General features: G+C 47.3%; 1 protein-coding gene across 10 annotated transcripts in view; it reads left to right on the top strand.

Moving 5' to 3' along the window:
- The window catches only part of ARHGAP26 (Rho GTPase activating protein 26), a 519,366-nt gene that overhangs the window by 115,145 nt on the left and 383,513 nt on the right, over positions 1-20,708 (top strand). For 9 of the 10 annotated variants that reach the window (XR_004349277.1, XR_004349278.1, XR_004349276.1 and 6 more), the window contains exons 2-5: positions 4,373-4,468; positions 6,096-6,157; positions 11,124-11,195; positions 16,692-16,793. Coding sequence is in view for 6 of the 10 variants with exons in the window: in XM_032627452.1 (XP_032483343.1) it covers positions 4,373-4,468; positions 6,096-6,157; positions 11,124-11,195; positions 16,692-16,793 (332 nt within the window). In the remaining 4 variants the exon portion in view is untranslated. Of the gene's footprint in view, positions 1-2,786; positions 2,986-4,372; positions 4,469-6,095; positions 6,158-11,123; positions 11,196-16,691; positions 16,794-20,708 lie in introns of all 10 variants that reach the window. The other variant, XM_032627456.1, reaches the window with a different exon arrangement.

The raw sequence follows: 20,708 nt of genomic DNA, 5'->3' as shown, positions 1-20,708 counted from the left end.
GGACGGATGCAACAGGCTTTGAGGGCTACCTTGTTCAGCCCTGTCCTAGGCACTCATTGTGCATTGTGATACAAAACCACTCATGAATAGTTCCAGAGTCATTCTGAATGCGGGGTGATGGGGCACAGAGTGTAAGTGTAATTTGGCTTTCAGAAAAGGGAGACATTAACAAGGCCTAGGGACTTTGGTGTTCTTGTGTTTGAAGCAGCCAGGAGGCCAATCCTGTTGCAAGTGCTTCTTTCGGCAGTTGGTCTTTATTAACTGTAATCAGTTTGTAAGTCCAGGAACATGTGACAGAGTAGCAACACGTTTTAAGGGTAGTTATATCCGATCTTGGTAACTTTGGAGGTCAGATGCACTGAAAATAAATATAATTGTAAGGTTACCTTGAGTCCTTCATTATGTGCGTGTTCACGAGCCTGTGTGTTTGTGCACATGTGTGTTAAGTCTTACCAAAGGAAAAAAAAGGAAGTGGCTTGACTGGTGCTATTACTGGTAAAGCTTGTGTAAATCAAGGTATATTCTAACTTTAAAAATTAGGATAGGGCTTCCCTGGTGGCGCAGTGGTTGAGAGTCTGCCTGCCGATGCAGGGGACACGGGTTCGTGCCCCGGTCCGGGAGGATCCCACGTGCCGCGGAGCGGCTGGGCCCGTGAGCCATGGCCGCTCAGCCTGCGCGTCGGAGCCTGTGCTCCGCAACGGGAGAGGCCACAGCGGTGAGAGGCCCGTGTACCGCAAAAAAACAAAACAAAACAAAAATTAGGATAAACCAGCTGTTTTGGTGAAAGAAAGGTTTATGCTTGGCTTACTCTCTTAAACTCTGCAGAATTAGTGTCTGCTGTGGCAGAGCATGGCGTCTCCAGGAAGAGAAGGGCACTTTTCTCTCGTCCCCCAGTGAGCAGGCAGCTTTAGGAGCAGCCCGTCAGGGCCCAGACTTCCAGCTGCTTCCATATCCGAACCCGCCTGGTCTCCTCACTCAGCGGCAGAGCCTCCTTAACTGTGTAAAGCAGATCCTTGTCCTCCCCAGAGGCTGCCAGTCACGCCTTCTCCCCACTCTGGCCAGCATTCTGCCTTTCTAGCAACAGATGTTTCTGCAAAGTAAATATTATTGCCTCTGCTTGGCTGCTCGCTGTGTCTTGCACTGCCTGAACATGAAACAGTGGGGTTATATGAGCAGGGGGCCACGGAGCTTGGCATGCACCCAGCGCCAGCCTCCCTGCCTTCTCCTCTCCTCTTACTGGAATGTGCATGTGAGATTCCTGTGAGCATCGGAGTGAAAGGCTCCAGAAAGAAGTCTCTGCAGCTGCATATCCAACATGATCACCTGCATAAGTTGCCAGCACTCTTACTGGGTGGCAGTAGCCAAGAGGCAGTGGCTCTTGGGTGTTCTCTTTTTGATGTTCTCTCTGTTGTCCCAAGTAATGCAGAGGAGTTGATCCGAACGGGGTGAGGCAGCAGGGTGTGCCCACAAGGACCTCAGTTCAGAGGACTCGGTCGAGTTGCAGATCCACTTCTTAGAGGTTGTGTGCTCTTATGTCAGTCCTTTAACTTCTCTGAGCTCTCAGTACCAGTAATCATGCTTCCCTTCCCTGGGTCCTGTTACTGGGGGACTAATGCATTAAGGAAGAGTAGCCCAGCCTTGAATAGAACTGAAGCTGACAGTGTACAGAGTGCTTCCCCCGTGTGACTCGCTGGCTATCCTGACAGCCCCGCAGCTTCGGTGGGTCTCCTCACTCAGGGGGTGACAACTTCTGTGAGGTGAGTTGACAGAGACTTTATGACTAACCCAGGATTAGCTACATAGCTGGTAAATGGTGGAGCTGCAACTCGAACCCAGAGGCCAGTGGAGGTTGGGGTGAGGGCAAGGGGCTGGGGAAGGGGTTGACCAGTGTAGAACCAGGACCCCATGTAACACAAGTGGAGAAGGGAGGTTCTCCAAAGCAAGCTGGAGATGATGTTCCTAAGTTAGGGGAGTAGATGCTGAATAAGGAAACAGCAGGTGTCCACTGTACCTTTACCCAGAGAGTGCTGTGTCTGGCATGTGTCGTTCAAGCCCATGGTGAGTTCCTTTTCAGATTCCAGTAACTGGGCTTCTCACTCTACCCAGCTGTCCTCCTGGGCCCACAGCCCAGTATTGACTCCATACCAGGACTCGTTACCTAATCTCCCATCCAGGGCACCGGCCTCTTTATCGGCTTCGTGGGGCCCACAGCGCTTCTCGGGGTGTGCTGTGTGCCACCGCACAAGGAATCAGGTTACCTTCTGGTTGTAAGCTAACAGGCCTGCTCCTGGTTCAGTGGGCCTGCTGTGGAAGGCCCCACAGAGGCCCCGTCTTGCATTATGAGCCACTCCTTGATCCTTCCTGGCAGCTGCCCCTGGCAGCATGGCTTTTCAGGTGTGTGCCGGGAACTTTCCCAAGCCTGGCTGACTTCTCTCTTTTTCCACTTTGTTGAGAAGATGGTCCAGCTTGAGTCCTGCTTGCCCTATTGGGGAGGCACAGGGGGGTTGCTGAATGGACAGAGAAGCAGTCCTGTTCTTACTCTTTGCTCAGGCCTTTCTCTGTGAGTTCTGATCAGGGAAACATTCTGGCAAAGCCAAGACTGAGTACCACCTGCCCAAGACTGAGTACCATGCACTCCACACGTGGGGCCTCTCGGAGGGCTTTGTCTTTGTCTGGGAAAGATTATTCTCTCTCGTTTTCTTCCTGCCTGCCTGTGGCCGCCCCTGTCCTTCCTCCCCACGGTGTTCTGACTTTCAGATGCATCTGTTTCTTTCTTGACTTGCCAGGGACTGATGTGTGTTCTCGGGGATCTCCTCAGCCTGGGTTGGCCAGTCTTAAGAGATGCCTGATTTCCCTGTCGGCATCTTTGGACTTCTGGCCAAGAACATTCCATTTAATTGACCGAACCAGGGAGAGACCAGAGACTGCTGGCCGTTGGCTCCTGTGTTCTCCTCCACTCCAAGTGCCTTCCTCTTCTGGTGTCGAGTGAGTGGAGGGCCTTGCACAAGCCACGGCTAGCTGGGGACCCGCGTCATCCGAGCTCAGGTTGGGAGGGTGGTCCCGGAGCAGGAGCCCCTGGTATCCATACGGTGGTCGGAGCCTCAGACCTGAGAACAGCAGGACGGCCCTGCTTGGCTCTTCCACTGGCACCGTTGCTTGGAACGAACACTGGGATCGGAGAACTCAACACTGGCAGCTGGATTTGTGTACAGTCCCCCAGCCCCCTCCTCCATACATGCGCGTTATTCATCATGTACTGAGCAGGGTGCAGTGCCAGGTACCTGGAGAGGAAACACACAAACCAGCAGATGGAAAAAACGTGACCCCTAACGTCGAGGGACAAATCTAAGAGCTGAAGAGAAGGGCTGAGGATCGTGGATGCTTATATTCCAAGAGGCTCTGTTGATCTGTGAAGCCAGAATCCCTGCCCTCCGCTCCCCCCAGTACCTTATTAAAGCCAGACCTCGTTGCCGGTTATGCCGCATCTTTCCCTCCTCTGGGAATTGGAACATAATGCCATTTCCCCTTCAATGAGGGAAACATGTCCGAGGGTAATTTGAATGATTAGCCTCATCTGCAGGAAGGCTGCACGTGGAATTAAGTTAAGCGTGTTTGTGCCTAGCAGCCTTGTCTGTCAGGCCACTTAAAGGTGCCTCGGTGGTTTATACCCTTAACAGAAGCTGAGGGTTCAGGAAGGATCATTGGCTTTTATTACTGTCTTAAATGAAAGCTTATTTTTTAAATTGGACAAGGGCCTCCAAGTGGTTTCTTTATAGATACCATGTGTGGGGTGTGTTTTTACCCCAACTCAGAACACTGCCAGGGCTTTGTTCTCGGGGCAGCGGTGGAACGAGGTGACCCAGGAAACTGGTTCAGGTGGAGATTCGTCAGGTTGGCGGCTGCTCTGCTTTGAGTGGAGCCCAGAGGGTTCTGAGAACTCGGGCCTCCCGCATCCTTGAGTCGGAAGGGGTGGTCTGGTTGCTCCTGTGAAGTTCCAAGCCCTTTGTGCCAGCTCCCTTGTACCGTTGCACTGGGATGGAGGTATTGTTGAGTCTCATGTGAGGGCAGCTTCACTGACCCCCACGGGTGTCAGCTGGAGGCGGCAGGACTAGATGCGTAGCCTGAGGAATTAGAGAGTGAGGACCAGACTTGTTAAAGCAAATGTAGCAAAAATATTAACTTCTGAATTATTTCATGTTATAAACAAGTATTCACTCTTTTGAATTTATATTCTTTTGTACTCTGAGATGGACTCAGGAACAGATCTGCTAGCTGCTGTATTAGTAAAAGGACTAAAAAGTGCAGGAAACATGAAAGCAGGTTTATTTCAGTAATTCGTATTTTTTACTCTTTTTTTTTCCTTTTTTGCTAGATTTGTCTTCAGCGAAGCGGAAATTTGCAGATTCCTTAAATGAATTTAAGTTTCAGTGCATAGGAGATGCAGAAACAGATGATGAAATGTGCATAGGTAAGTTCTCACCACATGCAAGAGTTTAAAAAGTCCACTGTGTACCACAGCTTTCAGTGTCCTTCCTGAGTCTTTCCCCTGGAATAGGGAGTATGTAGGTGTTGTAAATTAAGAAGTCAGTATTAAGAGTGGAGCGGGCAGAGTTGAGTGAAGGTCAGGGCCCGGGGCTCTCCAGGGCTTCTCCTCAGAACCCTGGGATTGCAGTGGCTCTCACCCTGCGGCCTGCAGGAGAAAGCGGGAAGGTTTGCTGTGGGGCTCCTGTCTCTGCTCTCTGTTAGCGTTCTGCTTCTGGCTGGCTCTGCAACGTTCTTCCCCCAACCACAGTACTTTAGAATTAGAGCAAAAGCAGAACACGGGTAGATGGGTGAAGAGTTAGATCAGAGGTTGCAGGTGATGGCTCATGGGCTGAGGTCCTAATGCAGCCATGTTTTCTTGGGCACTCATTTTTTAAAATTGAATTACCATGGAAGTTGAATTTATGTAAAGTTCCAGTTTTCTAGCTTCTTTGAAAATTGGGGAACCTGAGCAGCCGGCCCCTCATTCTGCCCTGGCAACAGTTGGCTAGAGCTCTGTAACCGTCACTGCCTTCGGATGGGGAGAGGAGCTCCGTGTCTGGGTCACGGCCCCACCTCTCCCATGCATTTTCCTTAACAAGAGGCTGCGAGCGGAGGTTACCATTTGTTAGCTTTGCAGCGCCGTGTCGCTCTTCACCATCCCCTGTCCATCTTCTGTGGGCAATGCTGAGCACAGAGGATTTGAAATGTCAAGACACCTGTCTTTGTCAGGGCCTAGTCATTGCACCTTATTCTTCCATTGGGCATCTTGGTTGACTCCATTAAGTGAGGAAGAGTTGAGCAAGTTACATTGAATTAAGTCACCAAATGCTTATGGATTCCCTGTTAGCATGCAGAAAATCAGGATCTGGGGATGAGCAGAGGGAATTGGGAGACAGCTGAGAGCGGTGAAAACGTATCATTGTTGTAACTCCTGAATATACAGATGTTTTTCCCAGCATTACATGAATGTCTCGAATATCCTTAGGGCTATTGTATTCAATGCTTATTGCCTTTGGAATAATCCCGGCGAAAGAGACTGTCCACATCTGACTGCTGTGCTGTCAGCTGTGTTGCAGTAATAAGGGGCTCGAGGACTCAGAGAGGAGGAACCCAAGGAAAAGCCAGAGATGTGGCTTCCAATGCCAGCAGTGTTGTTTGTTTAGCTCTGGTGCAAAGAAACGGTTGGGTTCTGACGCAACCCCACGACAAAGGTTGAGGAGGTCAAATCCTGGGCAGGAAATCCTTGAACTCCAGAGAGGAGCTCTGCCTGGTCCAGCCTGGAGCCTGGGAGCTGGCCAGCATCCCATCAGTCTTGGGTTCTCTCAGGAATAGGCAGGTCTTTTCCTTGAAGGAAACCCTTCCCTAGCTAGAGTGCCCGGTGGATTATCCTGCATTTCTGGGTCATCCTTAATGGTTAATGATGAAAAGATAAGGGGAGCCTTGGGAAGAGTTGTCTTTAGGTCTCTGCATATGCCAAGGGATTTCAGTCCATAACACAGTAGCTGTATCTGGAAGGGTCCCCAAAGGCCTGTCACTCTACTTCCACCTCATGGCCTCTTTCTCTTTTTCAGCAAGGTCTTTGCAGGAGTTTGCCACTGTCCTCAGGAATCTTGAAGATGAACGGATACGGATGGTGAGTATGGCTGGGCTGCCCTTGGTCCTGGACAGTGTGGTCACATCGAGGGAACACAGGATTTGTTGTCAGAAGAACAGGGTTTGAGTCCAGGCTCTGCCACTTGAGTGCTCTGGGCTCATGAGCAAGCCTCATCTTCTCATCCTTGCTGGGTTTGAAACCTTTTGTAAATATTTAGAGGATTACCCTGGATAACTTAGAACCACATTGTTGTCTTCCTAAAGATTCACTATAAGGTGTATATATAAAGTGTATGACTTAAGGTGGGTCTTTTGAATTATTTAACTTTTGGGAGCCTGAGATTCCTTACTGGCAGAATGGGAATGAAGGTGCCCCACCCTGCTCCCCTCCTTCTCACCTTATTAATAAACCCATCCAAGAGCTCTCCTTCACTTTTTTTTTTTTTTTTTTTTTTGCGATACGTGGGCCTCTCACTGTTGTGGCCTCTCCTGTTGCGGAGCACAGGCTCCAGACGCGCAGGCCCAGCGGCCATGGCTCACGGGCCCAGCCGCTCCGCGGCATGTGAGATCTTCCTGGACTGGGGCACAAACCCGTGTCCCCCGCATCGGCAGGTGGACTCTCAACCACTGTGCCACCAGGGAAGCCCCTCCTTCACTTTTAGTTCCAGGGTATCTGACGCAGTGCCTGCCATGTTGGTAGGCATCCAGTCAAGGGGTACTTAGTAAATGATGGGAACTGTAAGAAGTTCTTCAAAGAGAGGCAGTGTGCAAATTCAAGAATCAAACACTGATCTCCAGGTTCTTAAGAGAGATCTTCTGTACAAGGCTTTATTCTGATGTGGTTCAGCATTCATAGATGAGGGATTTTGGATCCACAGGAAGCTCTTTGGGGCCTCCCTCTTATTCCTAAGACATCAGGAATGAAGCTGCATGCTGATCTGTCGCCAGGTGGGCTTGTCTCTAGGCAGCAGTGCTCCAGAGGCCCAGGGAAGAGTCATCAATGAGGATTTTTCTTCTCTTTCCATACTGACAGCCAGTGGTTTCAGGACTAAGTCTACTGAGTTAGTCTGCTTGGGTTGCCGTAACAAAATTCCGTAGACTGGGTGGCTTAAACGACAAACATTTATTTTTCACAGTTGTGGAGACTGAGTAGTCCAAAATCAAGTTGCTGGCTGATTTGGTTCCTGGTGAGGGCCCTCTTCCTGGCTTGCAGACAGCCACCTCTTTGCTGTTTTCTCACAGGGCAGAGAAAAGGTTGGGGAAACTGTCCTGTCTCTTACAAGGTCACTAATCCCATCACGAGGATTCTCTCCTCATGACCTAATTATCTCCAAAGGCTCCATTTCCAAATATCAATACTATCACATAGGGGGTGTTAAAAGATAAACTGAGGCATGTTTAATTTTTAAGTTTATTTAAACAAAAATTAATTCAAGGGGGTTTCCCTGGTGGCGCAGTGGTTGAGAGTCCGCCTGCCGATGCAGGGGACGCGGGTTCGTGCCCTGGTCCGGGAAGATCCCACATGCCGCGGAGCGCCTGGGCCCGTGAGCCATGGCCGCTGGGCCTGCGCGTCCGGAGCCTGTGCTCCGCAATGGGAGAGGCCACAGCGGTGAGAGGCCCGCATACCAAAAAAAAAAAAAAAAAAAAAAAATTGATTCAAATTGGGGAGAACCAACCCAGAAGTGGTTAGGAGCACTCCATCAGCAGGAGGTAGGGCAAAGACTTTTATATAGCAGATGTGTAAACAAAGCAAGGAAATTATTTGATTGGCTCTAGCTTAAGCGGTTGCCTTATTTGGGAAAGTCTAGTTGTTTGTGATTGGTTTCAGCTTCTTAGATTTCAGTTTCTTAACCTTGAGGTTTTGGTTTGCTTATGTAGGCTGCTAAGGCATTAGAGTCACCTCAATCTAATGGCATCCTTGTTTAATTTAACAGGGGTTAGGGCTTCAATATATGAATTTTGGAGGGGATGCAGTTCAGTTCACAGCCTCTACCAAGACATGTAGCCATGCATTTTCTACTTTAACCCTCATGATGACTCTGTGAAGTGGGACCTTTATCATCACCGTTGTCCAGATGAAGATACCAAGGTTTACAGCTGTTAAGTAACATGCCCAAGATCACACAGTTTAATAAGTAGCACAGCCTGGATTCAAACCCAAGTGCGTGTGATACCAAAGCAGCTGGCATTTCTTTAAAACTCCAACCAGAGCAGAAGCCTCTCACTTTCTGCTCTGCGGAGAGAGACTCTATTTGCCTTGATTGCTCACTGCTGGGTGCCTGAACCAGAATCAGGAGGGCGGCGGCGGCAGCAGCAGCAGCAGGGATGGCAGTGGGTGGAGGCGGAGGAAGGCTTGTGTGTTTGTGCACGTGCTAGTGCCTCAGAAAGGGAAGTGATTCTTTTGAGTCTGATTCTTGGCAGAGTTATTATTTGGGGGTGGAGGGTATGGTGAGCAAATCACGATGAATACCCTGCAGATTGCTAAGGTCTGGGGTAAGGGAACAATGACTGGATTATACTTTCCAGCTTGCCTCTGCAATTTTATTATTAATGTCAGTGAATCTAGTTTCTACTGTCTGCCTCTGAGTATCTGGCCATCGCAAGCCCCTTCCTTACCTCCTCACCCTGTGACAGCTTCATCATCAATTCAGCTTAGCCTAGCAAAGCTGTACCTTCTTTGGGAATCCTTCCCTGACTCCCCAGATGGGATATTTGGCCATCCCTTGTGTTTTCTGAATGTCTAGTTCATGCCTCTGATTCTGCATGTACCACACTGTGTCCTGAGAGTCACTGCACGTGTCTGTGAGTTCTTTTTTTGTTTTTCTTTTTTTTTGGCGGTACATGGGCCTCTCACCGTTGCGGCCTCTCCCGTTGCGGAGCATAGGCTCCGGACGCGCAGGCTCAGCGGCCATGGCTCACGGGCCCAGCCGCTCCGTGGCACGTGGGATCTTCCCGGACCGGGGCACGAACCTGTGTCCGCTGCATCGGCAGGCAGACTCTCAACCACTGCGCCACCAGGGAAGCCCGAAATATGAGTTCTTGAAGGGCAGAGAATGGACTGCTGTGCCTCGAATATCAGCACAGTGCTTGGAACTGAGTGGAAATCACATAGTCATAGAATCTTAGACCCAGACAGACCGTATTCCTCACCGTGTGCAGTCCCTCATTTAAGAGCTAAGAAAAGTGAGGTCTCCTGAAGGCTGATGGCGTGCTGTAGCAGGACTGGGACAAGGACTTGGGTGTCCTGATTCCCAGGTGGGAAGTTAGGGCTTTTGTATATTTAGCATCCAGTTAGGGCTGGATTCTCTCCCATGGGTGTCCACTGGAACAACTTGGGGAGTTTAAAAAACACTGTTGCCTGGATCGAAGTACAGAGATTCTAATTTATTGGTCTGGAGTGTGGCCTGGACATCGGGAATTTTAAAAGCTCCCCAGGTGAGCCTAACCTTCGGCTAATGTTGAGAACCAATGGCTTAGTGGCTCAGAGCTCCATTGTGAGTTTCAGAGACTTACACTTGATTTGTGGAAAAGACTGAAATAAGTGAGCCAATAAAGCAACATCAAATGACAATAAAAATCAAGCAAGTTAAATAACATTGCAACACTCTAGAGTTAAAATGCTCTCTTTTAAAGTAAGTGCTCTCAAAATTGAAGAAAAGGCAAGTGGCAATAAATTTGGAGACCTGCCACCTTCTACCCCTCACATTGTCTATTAGTTCTTTGCTCTCTCCATCTATGGCTTCTGGCATTTACCCTGTTGGTTTCATTGCAATGGATAGGCATGTGATTTAGAAAAATAATGCTTTGTTGTGACGAGATTCCTGAAATAATTAGTTGAATGACGAGTGAGCAATGAATGACTTAAAAGGAAAGCTTGTAAAATATTGTGCTGTCTTAGAAAAGACCATAGAATCTTAGAGCTGGAGCCATCCACCCCTCTCATTTTGCAGATGAGGAAATTAGAGCCCAGAGGGGTTAAATGTTTTGCCTGTGGTCACACAGTTGGCAGCCAATCAAGAAATCATTCTTTCATTTAGTCATTGAAAAATGTTTGAGTGCTCCTTTTTTCAGCACTCTTCTGTGTTTTGGGGATGGTGGTAGACAAGTGAACATTTAGAAGAGGGTGGCGTGTGTGTGTGCGCGTGTGTGCGCATGCATGTGCACGTCTTGTAATGCTGAACCAGAAAACTTCAGCTGGCTTACATCTTCTGAAGAAAACACTTGGTGGGGTAGTGGGAAGTTTCTTTGGATTGCATTGGTGGTCAGAGAAGGCCTCTCTAAAGAGGTGACCTGAATTACAATAAGTAATGAGTTGTGCACACAAGTATTTGGGGACAAAGCATCTGAGGGAACAGCCAAATGCAAAGGCTCAGAAGTGGGGCAGGTTTGGCCCATTTGAGGTGCATTCGGGTGACCGTTTAGTTGAGGGCAGGACCTGAGGGGGTGAGCGCGGTGAGATGAAGTTGAAAAGCAGCCAGTGGACAGGAGGTACAAGCGACCTGATCCCCGTCCAGAACAGGTAGGGCTACACAGAATCAGGCTTGGGTGGTTTTCATGCCACCAAAAGTGGAGGATTTTTTGGGGGGAGGGTTAACCTAGACTCAGTGTTGACCTCAGTGTTTAAATATATCTACTTAAATATAACTTGGCTGAATGAGCATTTACAAGAAGATGTCACCTGAAGCTTGAAATTTAGACCCTGCTCTGCCACCAGTTCCGCTCTGCCATTAGTGTGGTTGCTTACATTTTTAGAGGTCCTCATTTTTATTTTTCAAGAATCTATCTTACTCATGCACAGGAAGAATGCTGTGTTTTGAACCGATGACTAGATTTTGATTTGGCCTGCTGTTGGGTCAGGTGTAAGGAAGAGGTGACACGTGCACCATTGTGCTTACTGAGATCTTATACAGAAGCATGCGGAGGCCTTTTGTGCCAGCACTGCTGTGGTTCTTTACTGACCCTGCCTCTCTGTCCCCCTCCCCGACCCCTCTGCTTTTCCTCTCCAGATTGAGAATGCCAGCGAAGTGCTCATCACTCCCTTGGAGAAATTTCGAAAGGAGCAGATTGGGGCTGCCAAGGTGAGAATTTCGCAAGCCTTGTTCTTGGGTTTTAGGGCAGGAGGTCTGGAAAACACAACACCTTCTTCAGAAGATCTAAGCCCACCATTTTCAGGGAATCCTGGGCAAATAAGCTTAGAGCCCAGCTGATCTGTTCTTCACAAGTGTCTGAAGTAAGACTGAGGGGTCAACCCCAGAGCTGTCATTCTATTGTTTTGACATCTAATCATGTTGTGCTAGTTCATAAATCATCCAAAGGAAGAAACCACGCCTCCTTTGTGTGAGTAGATACCTGTGTGTTTGGACACCATGGAATTGTATGTTTGTGGAGGTCCAGGACTGGAGCCTAGGACAGGGGTTGCAAATAGGCCCCTGGGGGCATGGGGACCCTCTTCTTAGCCCACTTTAGCTGTGTATGAAAAGGAGCCCTCTGTCATTAGACCGTTACATTTTTTTCAAGAGAAACTGAAAAGTTAAAGAGTTTTGTATGAAATTTCCTGGCTTTCAAAAAATGCTGGCAAATAATTTAAAAAATATATATTACACATTGTGCAAGTCAAAAAGCGGGACTGCTTCAACCCAGAGGTCACCATTTGTTATAGCTGACCTGGAGGGACTGTAGCTGAAAGTTGGCTGACTCTAACCTGTTACTGAAAGACTGAGAAGGAAATTTTATTCATTTTTTAAAGGTGGATTCTCTGGGGTCCCCTGCCCTGTGATAAATCACTAGACAACCCTAGCGAGATTGACCTTCAGTAGAGTGTTAGAGACCACCTGCGGGCAAGATGTTTTCATTGGAATCAATGAAAGCAAAAAGATTTTCAAGATTTTCTTCCTGTTTTTTTTTTTTTTTTTTTTTTTTTTCCTGGAGCTGTGAGTCATTCGGCCTCAGTCCCTTGTGCCACCTGCAGGGGGTTTTGGGCAACATCACCCTCTTACTTGTGGAGAAGGTGTGGATTTTACTCAGTTGTGAAATGGCCTTGAGAGATGCCTGCCTGTAGGTGGGAAAAACATAGCTGAAGTGTAACGAAGTGTGCTCACCCCTCAGCCCCCAACTAAGTGCATGTGCTTTCTAAAAATGAATATGATTAGGACGTGACAGAGATGTTCGGTTCAGTCAGGGTTATTCAGAGGGAGGAATGGCCCTAGTTTGAAGGAGGGACCATGGCCAAGATTCTTCTTCCACTGCTACAGCACTTCCCTACCAACTTTACAGTTTTCATTTATGAAGATACTGGAGCTCATTGGTCTTCTGTCAGAGGTTAAGGAATGTATAATTTAAAGGAAGTCTTATTCCACTAAGATTTTTGTCCGAGACTTGGAAACAAGCCCAGGGATGGATGGGAAAATGCCGAGTGCCCTTCCCTGAGTTCTCAGACCCAAGGAGCACTGTCTCTTTCGTGGCCTTGGGGCCTGTGCTTTCCCCTCCCGCAAACACCCAGTGGCTCATTCACTGAGTTATCTTTCCAGAAGTCACTTCTCCAGTAGGCGTCTCCTGACGCCTCTCACTCCAGCCTCTTCCCTGGGCGGCGTGGGGGTTACCATAGTTACCACGGAGGAAGAGCATAAGGCTCAGTGGGTTCCTTTGGGGTTAGTATCAGTGATCCGAGTGACAGGAGCAGGTACTTTGCTGGGGGCTATAGATGGTGAGAAACACAAGAATTAAAAAATTTATATGCAATAGTCACTCACCAAAACATGTTTCCCCTCACACACATTCTCTTCTCTCATTCCTGTTGAAGAATGAGGTGATGACGTTGGGGGTGATTTCTCATCCCTCCCCCTTCGTTATTTTATTTTTTTCAGTCTACCTGTTCCTCTCCCCCAACCCCCATCCCCGTACATGTATATCACAGTATTACGTGTGTTTAAGAGAACACAGAGAAACAACCCCTCTACTAGGCCATCTAGGGAGCAGACTCAGGAATACCTCAAAGACCTTACTTCTGGGGCTTCCCTGGTGGCGCAGTGGTTGAGAGTCCGCCTGCTGACGCAGGGGACACGGGTTTGTGTCCCGGTCTGGGAAGATCCCACATGCCGCGGAGCGGCTGGGCCCGTGAGCCGTGGCCACTGAGCCTGTGCGTCCGGAGCCTGTGCTCCGCAATGGGAGAGGCCATAACAGTGAGAGGCCCGCGTACCGCAAAAAAAAAAAAAAAAAAAAAAAAAAAGACCTTACTTCTGAAGTCTGCCCGTGTGATGCTAAAATTACCCTTCCTCCTCCTCCCAGGTCTGGTGCACTTCGGTTGCTATAACAACCTGTTGCTACTTGCAGGAAGCCGAAGTTAGAGTTCTGGGGGTGAAGGCTGCATGTGAGGAGGATTCTTGTGCTAACGTGGCTGCTCTGGGGTAGGGCGGACCCTGGGGCTTGGCATAGCTGTGGCTCTGCTTTTAGATTTCTGAGTTTGGGGGAGTTTATTTTCCCTGCAGCTGAAGCTGGGCTCTCCAGTGAAGGTAGAATAGACATCAGAGAGAGTGCCTAAGAGTGGGATTGCTTGAGTCCAAATCCCACTTGTGCCGCTTGCATGTAAACGTGGAGAGGTTGCTGACCTTCTCCACACGTTTCCTGAGCTGAGAAATGGGGATACTGAGAGTGCTTACCTTACAGAGTTATTACGAGGAAGAAATGAGGGAACTCTGATAAAGTGCCGCTCAGAACACTGTCATAAAATCATTTGACGTTAACTATTCTATTCGATACACACAGTTCATTCCTAAAAGACAGGGGAGAGCCTGCTGTGTACCCGGCACCGTGCTCCACACTGCTGTTCGGTGCAGGTAAATGCAGATGTGGTCACCGTGCTCATGGTGTGCAGGGAGAAAGGCACTGGACAGCATGGTATGAATAAGCGTGTGACTGCAAGTTGTGGTGGGTGCTGTGACGGGTCGCCTTCATGGACGTGGAACTTGGAAAGCAAGTGGTGTCCTAATGAGGAGGAGGTGGGGTTAGATGATGGACCACATCATTGCCGCCGCCACCGGCGTCATCAGCACTGAATTCTATCGAGCACTTTCCATGTGCCAGACACTCTACCAAGTGCTGGATATGGTTTATCTCATTTAGTCCTGACAGTCCTACGCTGTGATGAGCGTTCTTTTGCTTTCTTTTGTTAGACAGTCTCTGAGCTGAAAGGGGAGACTTGCGCCATTATTTCGTCTAGTCATCCTTAGTTTATAGATGAGGGAACTGAGTCCCAGAGGGGTAGTGGTTTGTACGGAGTTGGGAATAATTTCCAGGATCCTAACTCTGTCCTGGATCCATTTCACCACCCACCGTGGACTCCCTGGAAGGGGAACACCATCTCCGTACCTGAGTGTCTGAGTCTTACCACCCTCCTGTCTTCTAAGAACATGATCTCAATCCTAGAGGAGTTATTCCCCCAAAGGTCGAGTTGCCAGAAAGTCACAGAATGCCAGTGACTCATGTTGCTGAGCCCTTTCTCACCTCTGGCCCGCTGGACTGTGCTGGCGCAGGGTTCTCTTTTGGGGGGTTGTCGACGAGGCTGGTGGAGTGCCTGTGCGAGCATCAGTCAGAGTTGGAACCCCAGCTCAAAGTCGCTGACTTCCGTGAAGGAAAAGCATTGCTCGAGTCAAGTGTCTTGCCTGTACCTCTCCTCGTTTGAAGGAGTAATGTCTCCTCCAGCTTTGTCTTCACATGCTTCTGCGTGTTTGTTTGTGTATGTAAAACTTTGAAGCAAAATTCAGATTTGTAGAAATGGATACATACCAGCTCAAATGGGTATATGATGATTCTGCCCACTCTGTGAGGCTTAGAGTCTTGCCGTTGACCAGATAAATGGTGTTCTGCGGTCACGGGTGCTGTTCAGAGCTTCCGGTGACGGCTTCTTGGTAATGCCTCCACGCGTAGGCCCAGTGCATTCTGCCCAGAGCATCTGCGCTTACTAGTCTGGAAGGCTCCACCCTGCCCCTTACGAGGTGGGCAGGTCTTGGATCATACCTCCCCTCCCCAGTGAGGCCTCTCTGGAGCACTTCTCTGCAGGAATCTCTGGGACTGCACCCTGTTTGTTTCCTTCGTGGCACCTGCAGCGGTCTGGAATCAGGCTGTTTGTTTACTGGTTAATTGTGTTTCTCCTTCTGCTGGAACGGCCCCACCACGAGGGTGGGGCCGTTTCTGCCTTGTATTGTATTATATTTCCAGTGCCTGAAGGATCCTAACACAGAGTGCTTGCTTGTTATATCGTCATTAAATGAAGAGATGTATCTGAGCTTCCTTATCTGGCTGCAATTCTTTTCTCCTCTTGTAAGCCTTGGAGTTGCAGAAAAATATCTGCTGTGGGCTCCACGTGAGTCAAAAGCCGGAATGATGCACCCAGTTAGTACATTTGATCCTGTTTACCAGGCCATGGTAGACCTTCTTTCAGTCCCCTTGTCCGCCATCCCCACTGAAATGTGGAGGGAAGACAGACCGCCTATGACAGTGTTTCCAGGTGTGGCCGAGAATGTGGACTTGGAGGCAGCTTGTCCTGGGCTCGGACTCCAGCTCCGTCACTCTCTGTGACTTTTTACAGAAGTTAACTTCCCGCATCTAAGTTTTCTTATCTGTAAAATAAGGAATAGACATAGAACTTCAGTGACTTTGGGGGAGCAGGGATTATTCTGTGTAATATGATATATATATATATTTTTTACTTTGAAAGCAATAATATAGGATAATAAACATTTCCCAAATGGAGGAAAAAAAAGTCACCCATTATCCCATTTTCTTAACTCATGTATTTTCACTGAAGTATCTTCCCATCTAATGTTTGTCTGTAGGTAGACACATTCTCTGTAGGATGCACCGAGTTTGTATCATGCTAGCCTTCCTAGTTATGTTTATTGGATGCCCCATACTTTAATTATCCCAGATTCTATTCTTGGGCAGCAATGTTGCTGTTGCCTTTTTGTTTTTTTTTTTTGCTATTATAAATGATGCCACAGTGAACATATTTGGGAAGATAATGTCTTCTTTGTTTTGAATTTTTCCTCAGCTTAAAGACCCGTATGTGATATTATTGCGTCAAGGAATATTTAGGTCTACAAATTAAGACATACTTTGTGAACACAGTTAAAGCTGGATCTACTCTTAGTCTAGACTTGTCCCATTTAAGGTGTAAGTGGATCTTCCTGTTTGGGGATTAGCTTCACAGGTAACTTCCCTTCTTCCTTTGGCTTTGAACATACTTGTGAGTTAGAAACAAGAGATTTCTGTTTTACAACTGAAATTTCTAGAAGGTGGAATCCTGGCTCTGCCACTATGAAATGCTGGTATTTACCTCATTTCTGGCATAGTAGTGGCACCTCTGTGATAGACCCTTAAAACGGTTGGGCTGTTGTTGATGGGTGGTTGCTTGCTTTCATGGCATTATTGGAAGAGTAGGAGATGGGTGGTGTGCCACTGTTCTGGGTCTGAGGGAATGACGAAGCCATGAAGATGAGCAGGAAGAGTTTGACCCAGGTTGCTTTCATTCCTGCAACATTTTAGTCTTTTTCTCCTTTCCTCTTTTTTGTTTTTGCCAGGAAGCCAAAAAGAAGTATGACAAGGAGACAGAGAAGTATTGTGGCATCTTAGAAAAACACTTGAATTTGTCTTCCAAAAAGAAAGAATCTCAGCTGCAGGAGGTAAGAAACTTTACTAGTGTCTGAATAAAGTGTTTAATCTTTCCATGGTGCTGTGGATATGTTCTGGTTACTCTCTGCTGGAGCTTCATTCTGATCCCTCATTCCACGCTTGCTGCCCGCATTGCCTTTGTCCCTTCCCGATTCAGCCACGCTGTACGGCTGTCCCGCCTGTCCACGGCAAGGAACATGCAGCTGGTCCAGATCACCCTAATCACTAGACTGTGCTTCTTCCTTTCAAACTGAGATCTGTTTTCCTGTTTCTCTCACCCTTGACCTTGATTCTGTACTCTCTTACCCTGCATTTCGACCTCCTCCTTACATCACTGATTTGAAATGTTAGCATCTGAAACACTTTGGTCATCCTTCCTTAATGTGAAATGAAAAAAAATTATTACAACCAGTGCTTGACGTTAGTCTTTTTTTTTTTTTTAAGCACTATTTTATTGTCTCATGTATTTTGTGCTTAGATAACTTTGTTTCTAAAAAGTAAATTCTCTGGTCTGCCCCTGTTTTTTTTTGGATTTGCATGGGGTCTTTTTTAAGAGTAGTTCTCTTGGAAAGAAAAGTCAGATTTGTGGCCTTGGAGCTGTGACCATTTTTATTTAGTTCATGGAGATTTGCGTGGCGAGGGGGTTTATGTTTTGGGGAGACAGGGCAGTTTGCTAGTGGAACTCCAAACTTGGCTACATGAATATCATCTTATTTAGCTCTTAACAATTTGCTTGAACTATCTCAGGTGTGTGCTAAAGCGAGGCTATGGCTTCCAAGCTAGCCCTCATTCTTCAGTTTCCTTTCTTTTTGAGCAAATTCCTTGCCAGTACTTCTGTTCATATGAAGATGGTAGGGTCAAAGGTTGAAAGATGAGGATTACTCAGGAGATGGTGGAGCCCAGGATTTGTTACACACCCTCAGTTAGGAGTGTGCTCAGAACTCTTTCTTTGAAATGAGTGTTTGAATCAGTTGTTTGAGTGATGGATACAGACTTATTAACAGGAAGTGTTTATAGTGGGCTTTGCAGATCAGTTCTTGGCCAACCAAGCAGCAGCAATTGTATTTGGGGTGAGCTGTAGGAAGTAAGAAACTGCTGACCTTTCCTTGAAGATTTTTTGCTTGAGTTAGGGAGAAAGAAGCCAACGCAGGAGGAAGAGATTCTTGAAGTAGCAAAGCTGCTCGGGTAAATCTTGTCAAATGTGATTGAGAAGGTTAAGGAAATGCTGATTTTCACTGGATGATACAGAAAAGGCTATTCCCAGCTCTACATGGGTCTATGGGCACTAGGAGATACTCAAGGATATGTGAATTGTCCGTGATAAATACGTAATTCCATTTAGGATCTGTCCTGATTGGTTATCATTCTTCTAACATCATTTGGCGTTTAGGGTTTGGAAACGATAGGGAAAGGCATTTTGGCTGGAGCTCACAATCACCAGATCTGGCTAACTCTGTAGTTCCTAAGCAGTTAGGTGACCATGCACCATGAGTGCAGTTTTTCACAGCTGAGAGAATATGTGATTGTTCTAGCACCTACTGGTACTGGGAGGCCCGCAGTACAGTTATCCTACCTGCATGACTTCACCAGACTGAGGCTGCTTCTCCTCTCGGTCTGCTCTCTCCGTGCCTGGCTCCTGGTGAGTTGGTCTGGAATGAGTCCTACATTTTCTTTTAGGGCTGTGCCAATAGCATCTCCCCCTGAGATAGCAATATGGGGACCAGAACACTGGACTGGCAGAGATACCTTCTTTACAAGGCTTGCTCTGCTATGTAGTTGACTGTGTGACCTGGGACAAGTACTTGGTCTCTCTGAGCTCTAGTTCCTTTGTAAAATACTCATAAAATATCTGTCCTGCCTACTTCATGTATGAGAGGGTAAATTACAGCCGCTACACAAATATAAAGTATTATCCCCATAACTGGCCTGTTCCTCCCCCTCCCCTGCTCCCAAATTGGATGGCATTCTTCCTGGCTGCCTTAGTCTGTTCAGGCTGCTATAACAGAATACCCTAGACTGGGTGGCTTATAAACAACAGAAATTTGTTTCTGACAGTTCTGGATATCGGGAAGCCCAGGATCAAGGCACTGGCATATTTGGTGTCTGGTGAGGCCTGCTTCCCAGTTCGTAGATGGCTGTCTTCTAGCTGTCTCCTCACATGGCAGAAAGGGTGAGGGAGCCCCCTTGGCCTCTTTTGTAAGGACTCTATCCTCATGACCTAATCACCTCCCAAGGGCCCCACCCAAATGCGATCACACTGGGGATTAGGTTTCATCATATGAACGTAGTGGTGAGGTGGGCAAACATTCTGTCTGCAGCACTGACTGTCAGTATTTATCTCAGTGGAAACTTTTTCATTATGCTTTTTTGTTACAATCCTTGTCTTTGTTTTACCCATTCACACTTCCTAAATACTTTGAAGGCAAGGAGTGGGCTGCAGGTCTTTCTTGCAAGTCCTGGCCTGTTCTCAAGCATTGCTTTTTATACCTAAGCTGAATTAAATTGAATAAAAAATCTCATAATAATAACAATAATAATGATAATGTTTTTACTAACAACAGCAATAATAGCAGCCAGTGTTTACTGAATGCGTATTTATGTACCAGGCGCCATGTTAAGCGCTTTATGTGGAATCTGCTCAAATCCTCATAACCCCCCTATGAAGTACAGGTGGATTCCGTCTCTTTTACATAGGAGGAGACTGAGGCTCAAAGATGTTTAAATAGCCTGCCTATAGCTAGTCAGCAAGGATTTGAACCTTGGCTCCTGACTCTGGAGCTGTTTCCCTTAACCCAGTAAGCTCTTCTCTGGTCATCTCGCGGGGAAGGATGTTGCTGGGCTGCCTGCCAGCCATTGTTATTCAGTGCGAGTGTCAAGCTAAGGGAATTGGAGAGCGGGAGGGACCTTGGTGATCCCCTGGTTAAACCTCTTAGAATTTCGTACGCAGGACCTGAGTTCCTTGCAGAGGTTATGTGATTTACTCAAGGTCTTCTAGCTATTTAGTGATGATTTTCCTTATATTTATTAAAAGATCAACTTTTAACAATATTATGAATCACCTACTACACATTTAACGGAAGCTACTTCCTTTGATGGTCCAGAATTATTCCCTGATTGCAGGCCTGAATGAATACTTGTAAATTCTAGCCCATCCTGGACCCCTGGTGACTGAAATGACTGGGCAGCGATGTGGAGTGACACTGCCATCTAGTGGAAGACTTTTTAAAAGCCAGTGTTTTCTTCAGTGGCTCAGAAGCTGGCTTCAAAGATAATAAATCATTCCTTGGACAGATTATTTCTTGGACGCTTCTGTGAAAGTCCGTTCAGGAGTTGGGTGTGTTGTGGGGAGTGAAATGAATGATCGGAACCTACAGTCTAGGAGAATTTTTTTCTTTTCCAAGAAGCACAGAATGGTTGCTGGGTCATGGACAAGCTGGTAGATTGACAGCTTCTTAAGTAACAGGGCAGGGGAACTGCCTGCCCAGGGGTTGGAATCTGGCTTCTGATTCCATCACAAGAGGAGCTAAGGATGTGGTAAATTCTATGGCCCATATGAGAGGGGCATTGGCAGGAGCAACCTGCCATTCCACTCGGGATTTCATCTTCCTTTTCCTTTGGAAATGCATTGTTATGCTTTTTTTCTCAGTGCTGGGCCACATAGAGATCAATTCATTTATTCCTCAAGCATCAGTTGAATGTTTGCTGTGGGCCAGGCCCTGTTCGGGATCTGGAATGGAAAAGTGAGGCAAGGCCTTTGCTGTTATCGACTTTATATTCTAGTAGGCAGTACATGAAAAGAGAGAGAAATAAGTAAGAATTTCATGTAATGATAAGGAAATAAATTGGGAGATAGGATAGAGACTCCCTGGGGTAACATACCTAAAATAACGTCATTGTAGGCTTCTCTAAATAGGTGACATTTGAAT

This window comes from Phocoena sinus, chromosome 3 (assembly GCF_008692025.1).
Source record: "Phocoena sinus isolate mPhoSin1 chromosome 3, mPhoSin1.pri, whole genome shotgun sequence".
Lineage (NCBI taxonomy): Eukaryota > Metazoa > Chordata > Mammalia > Artiodactyla > Phocoenidae > Phocoena > Phocoena sinus.
Note: the sequence above shows the minus strand (reverse complement) of the source record. Positions and strands in the feature narration are given on the sequence as shown.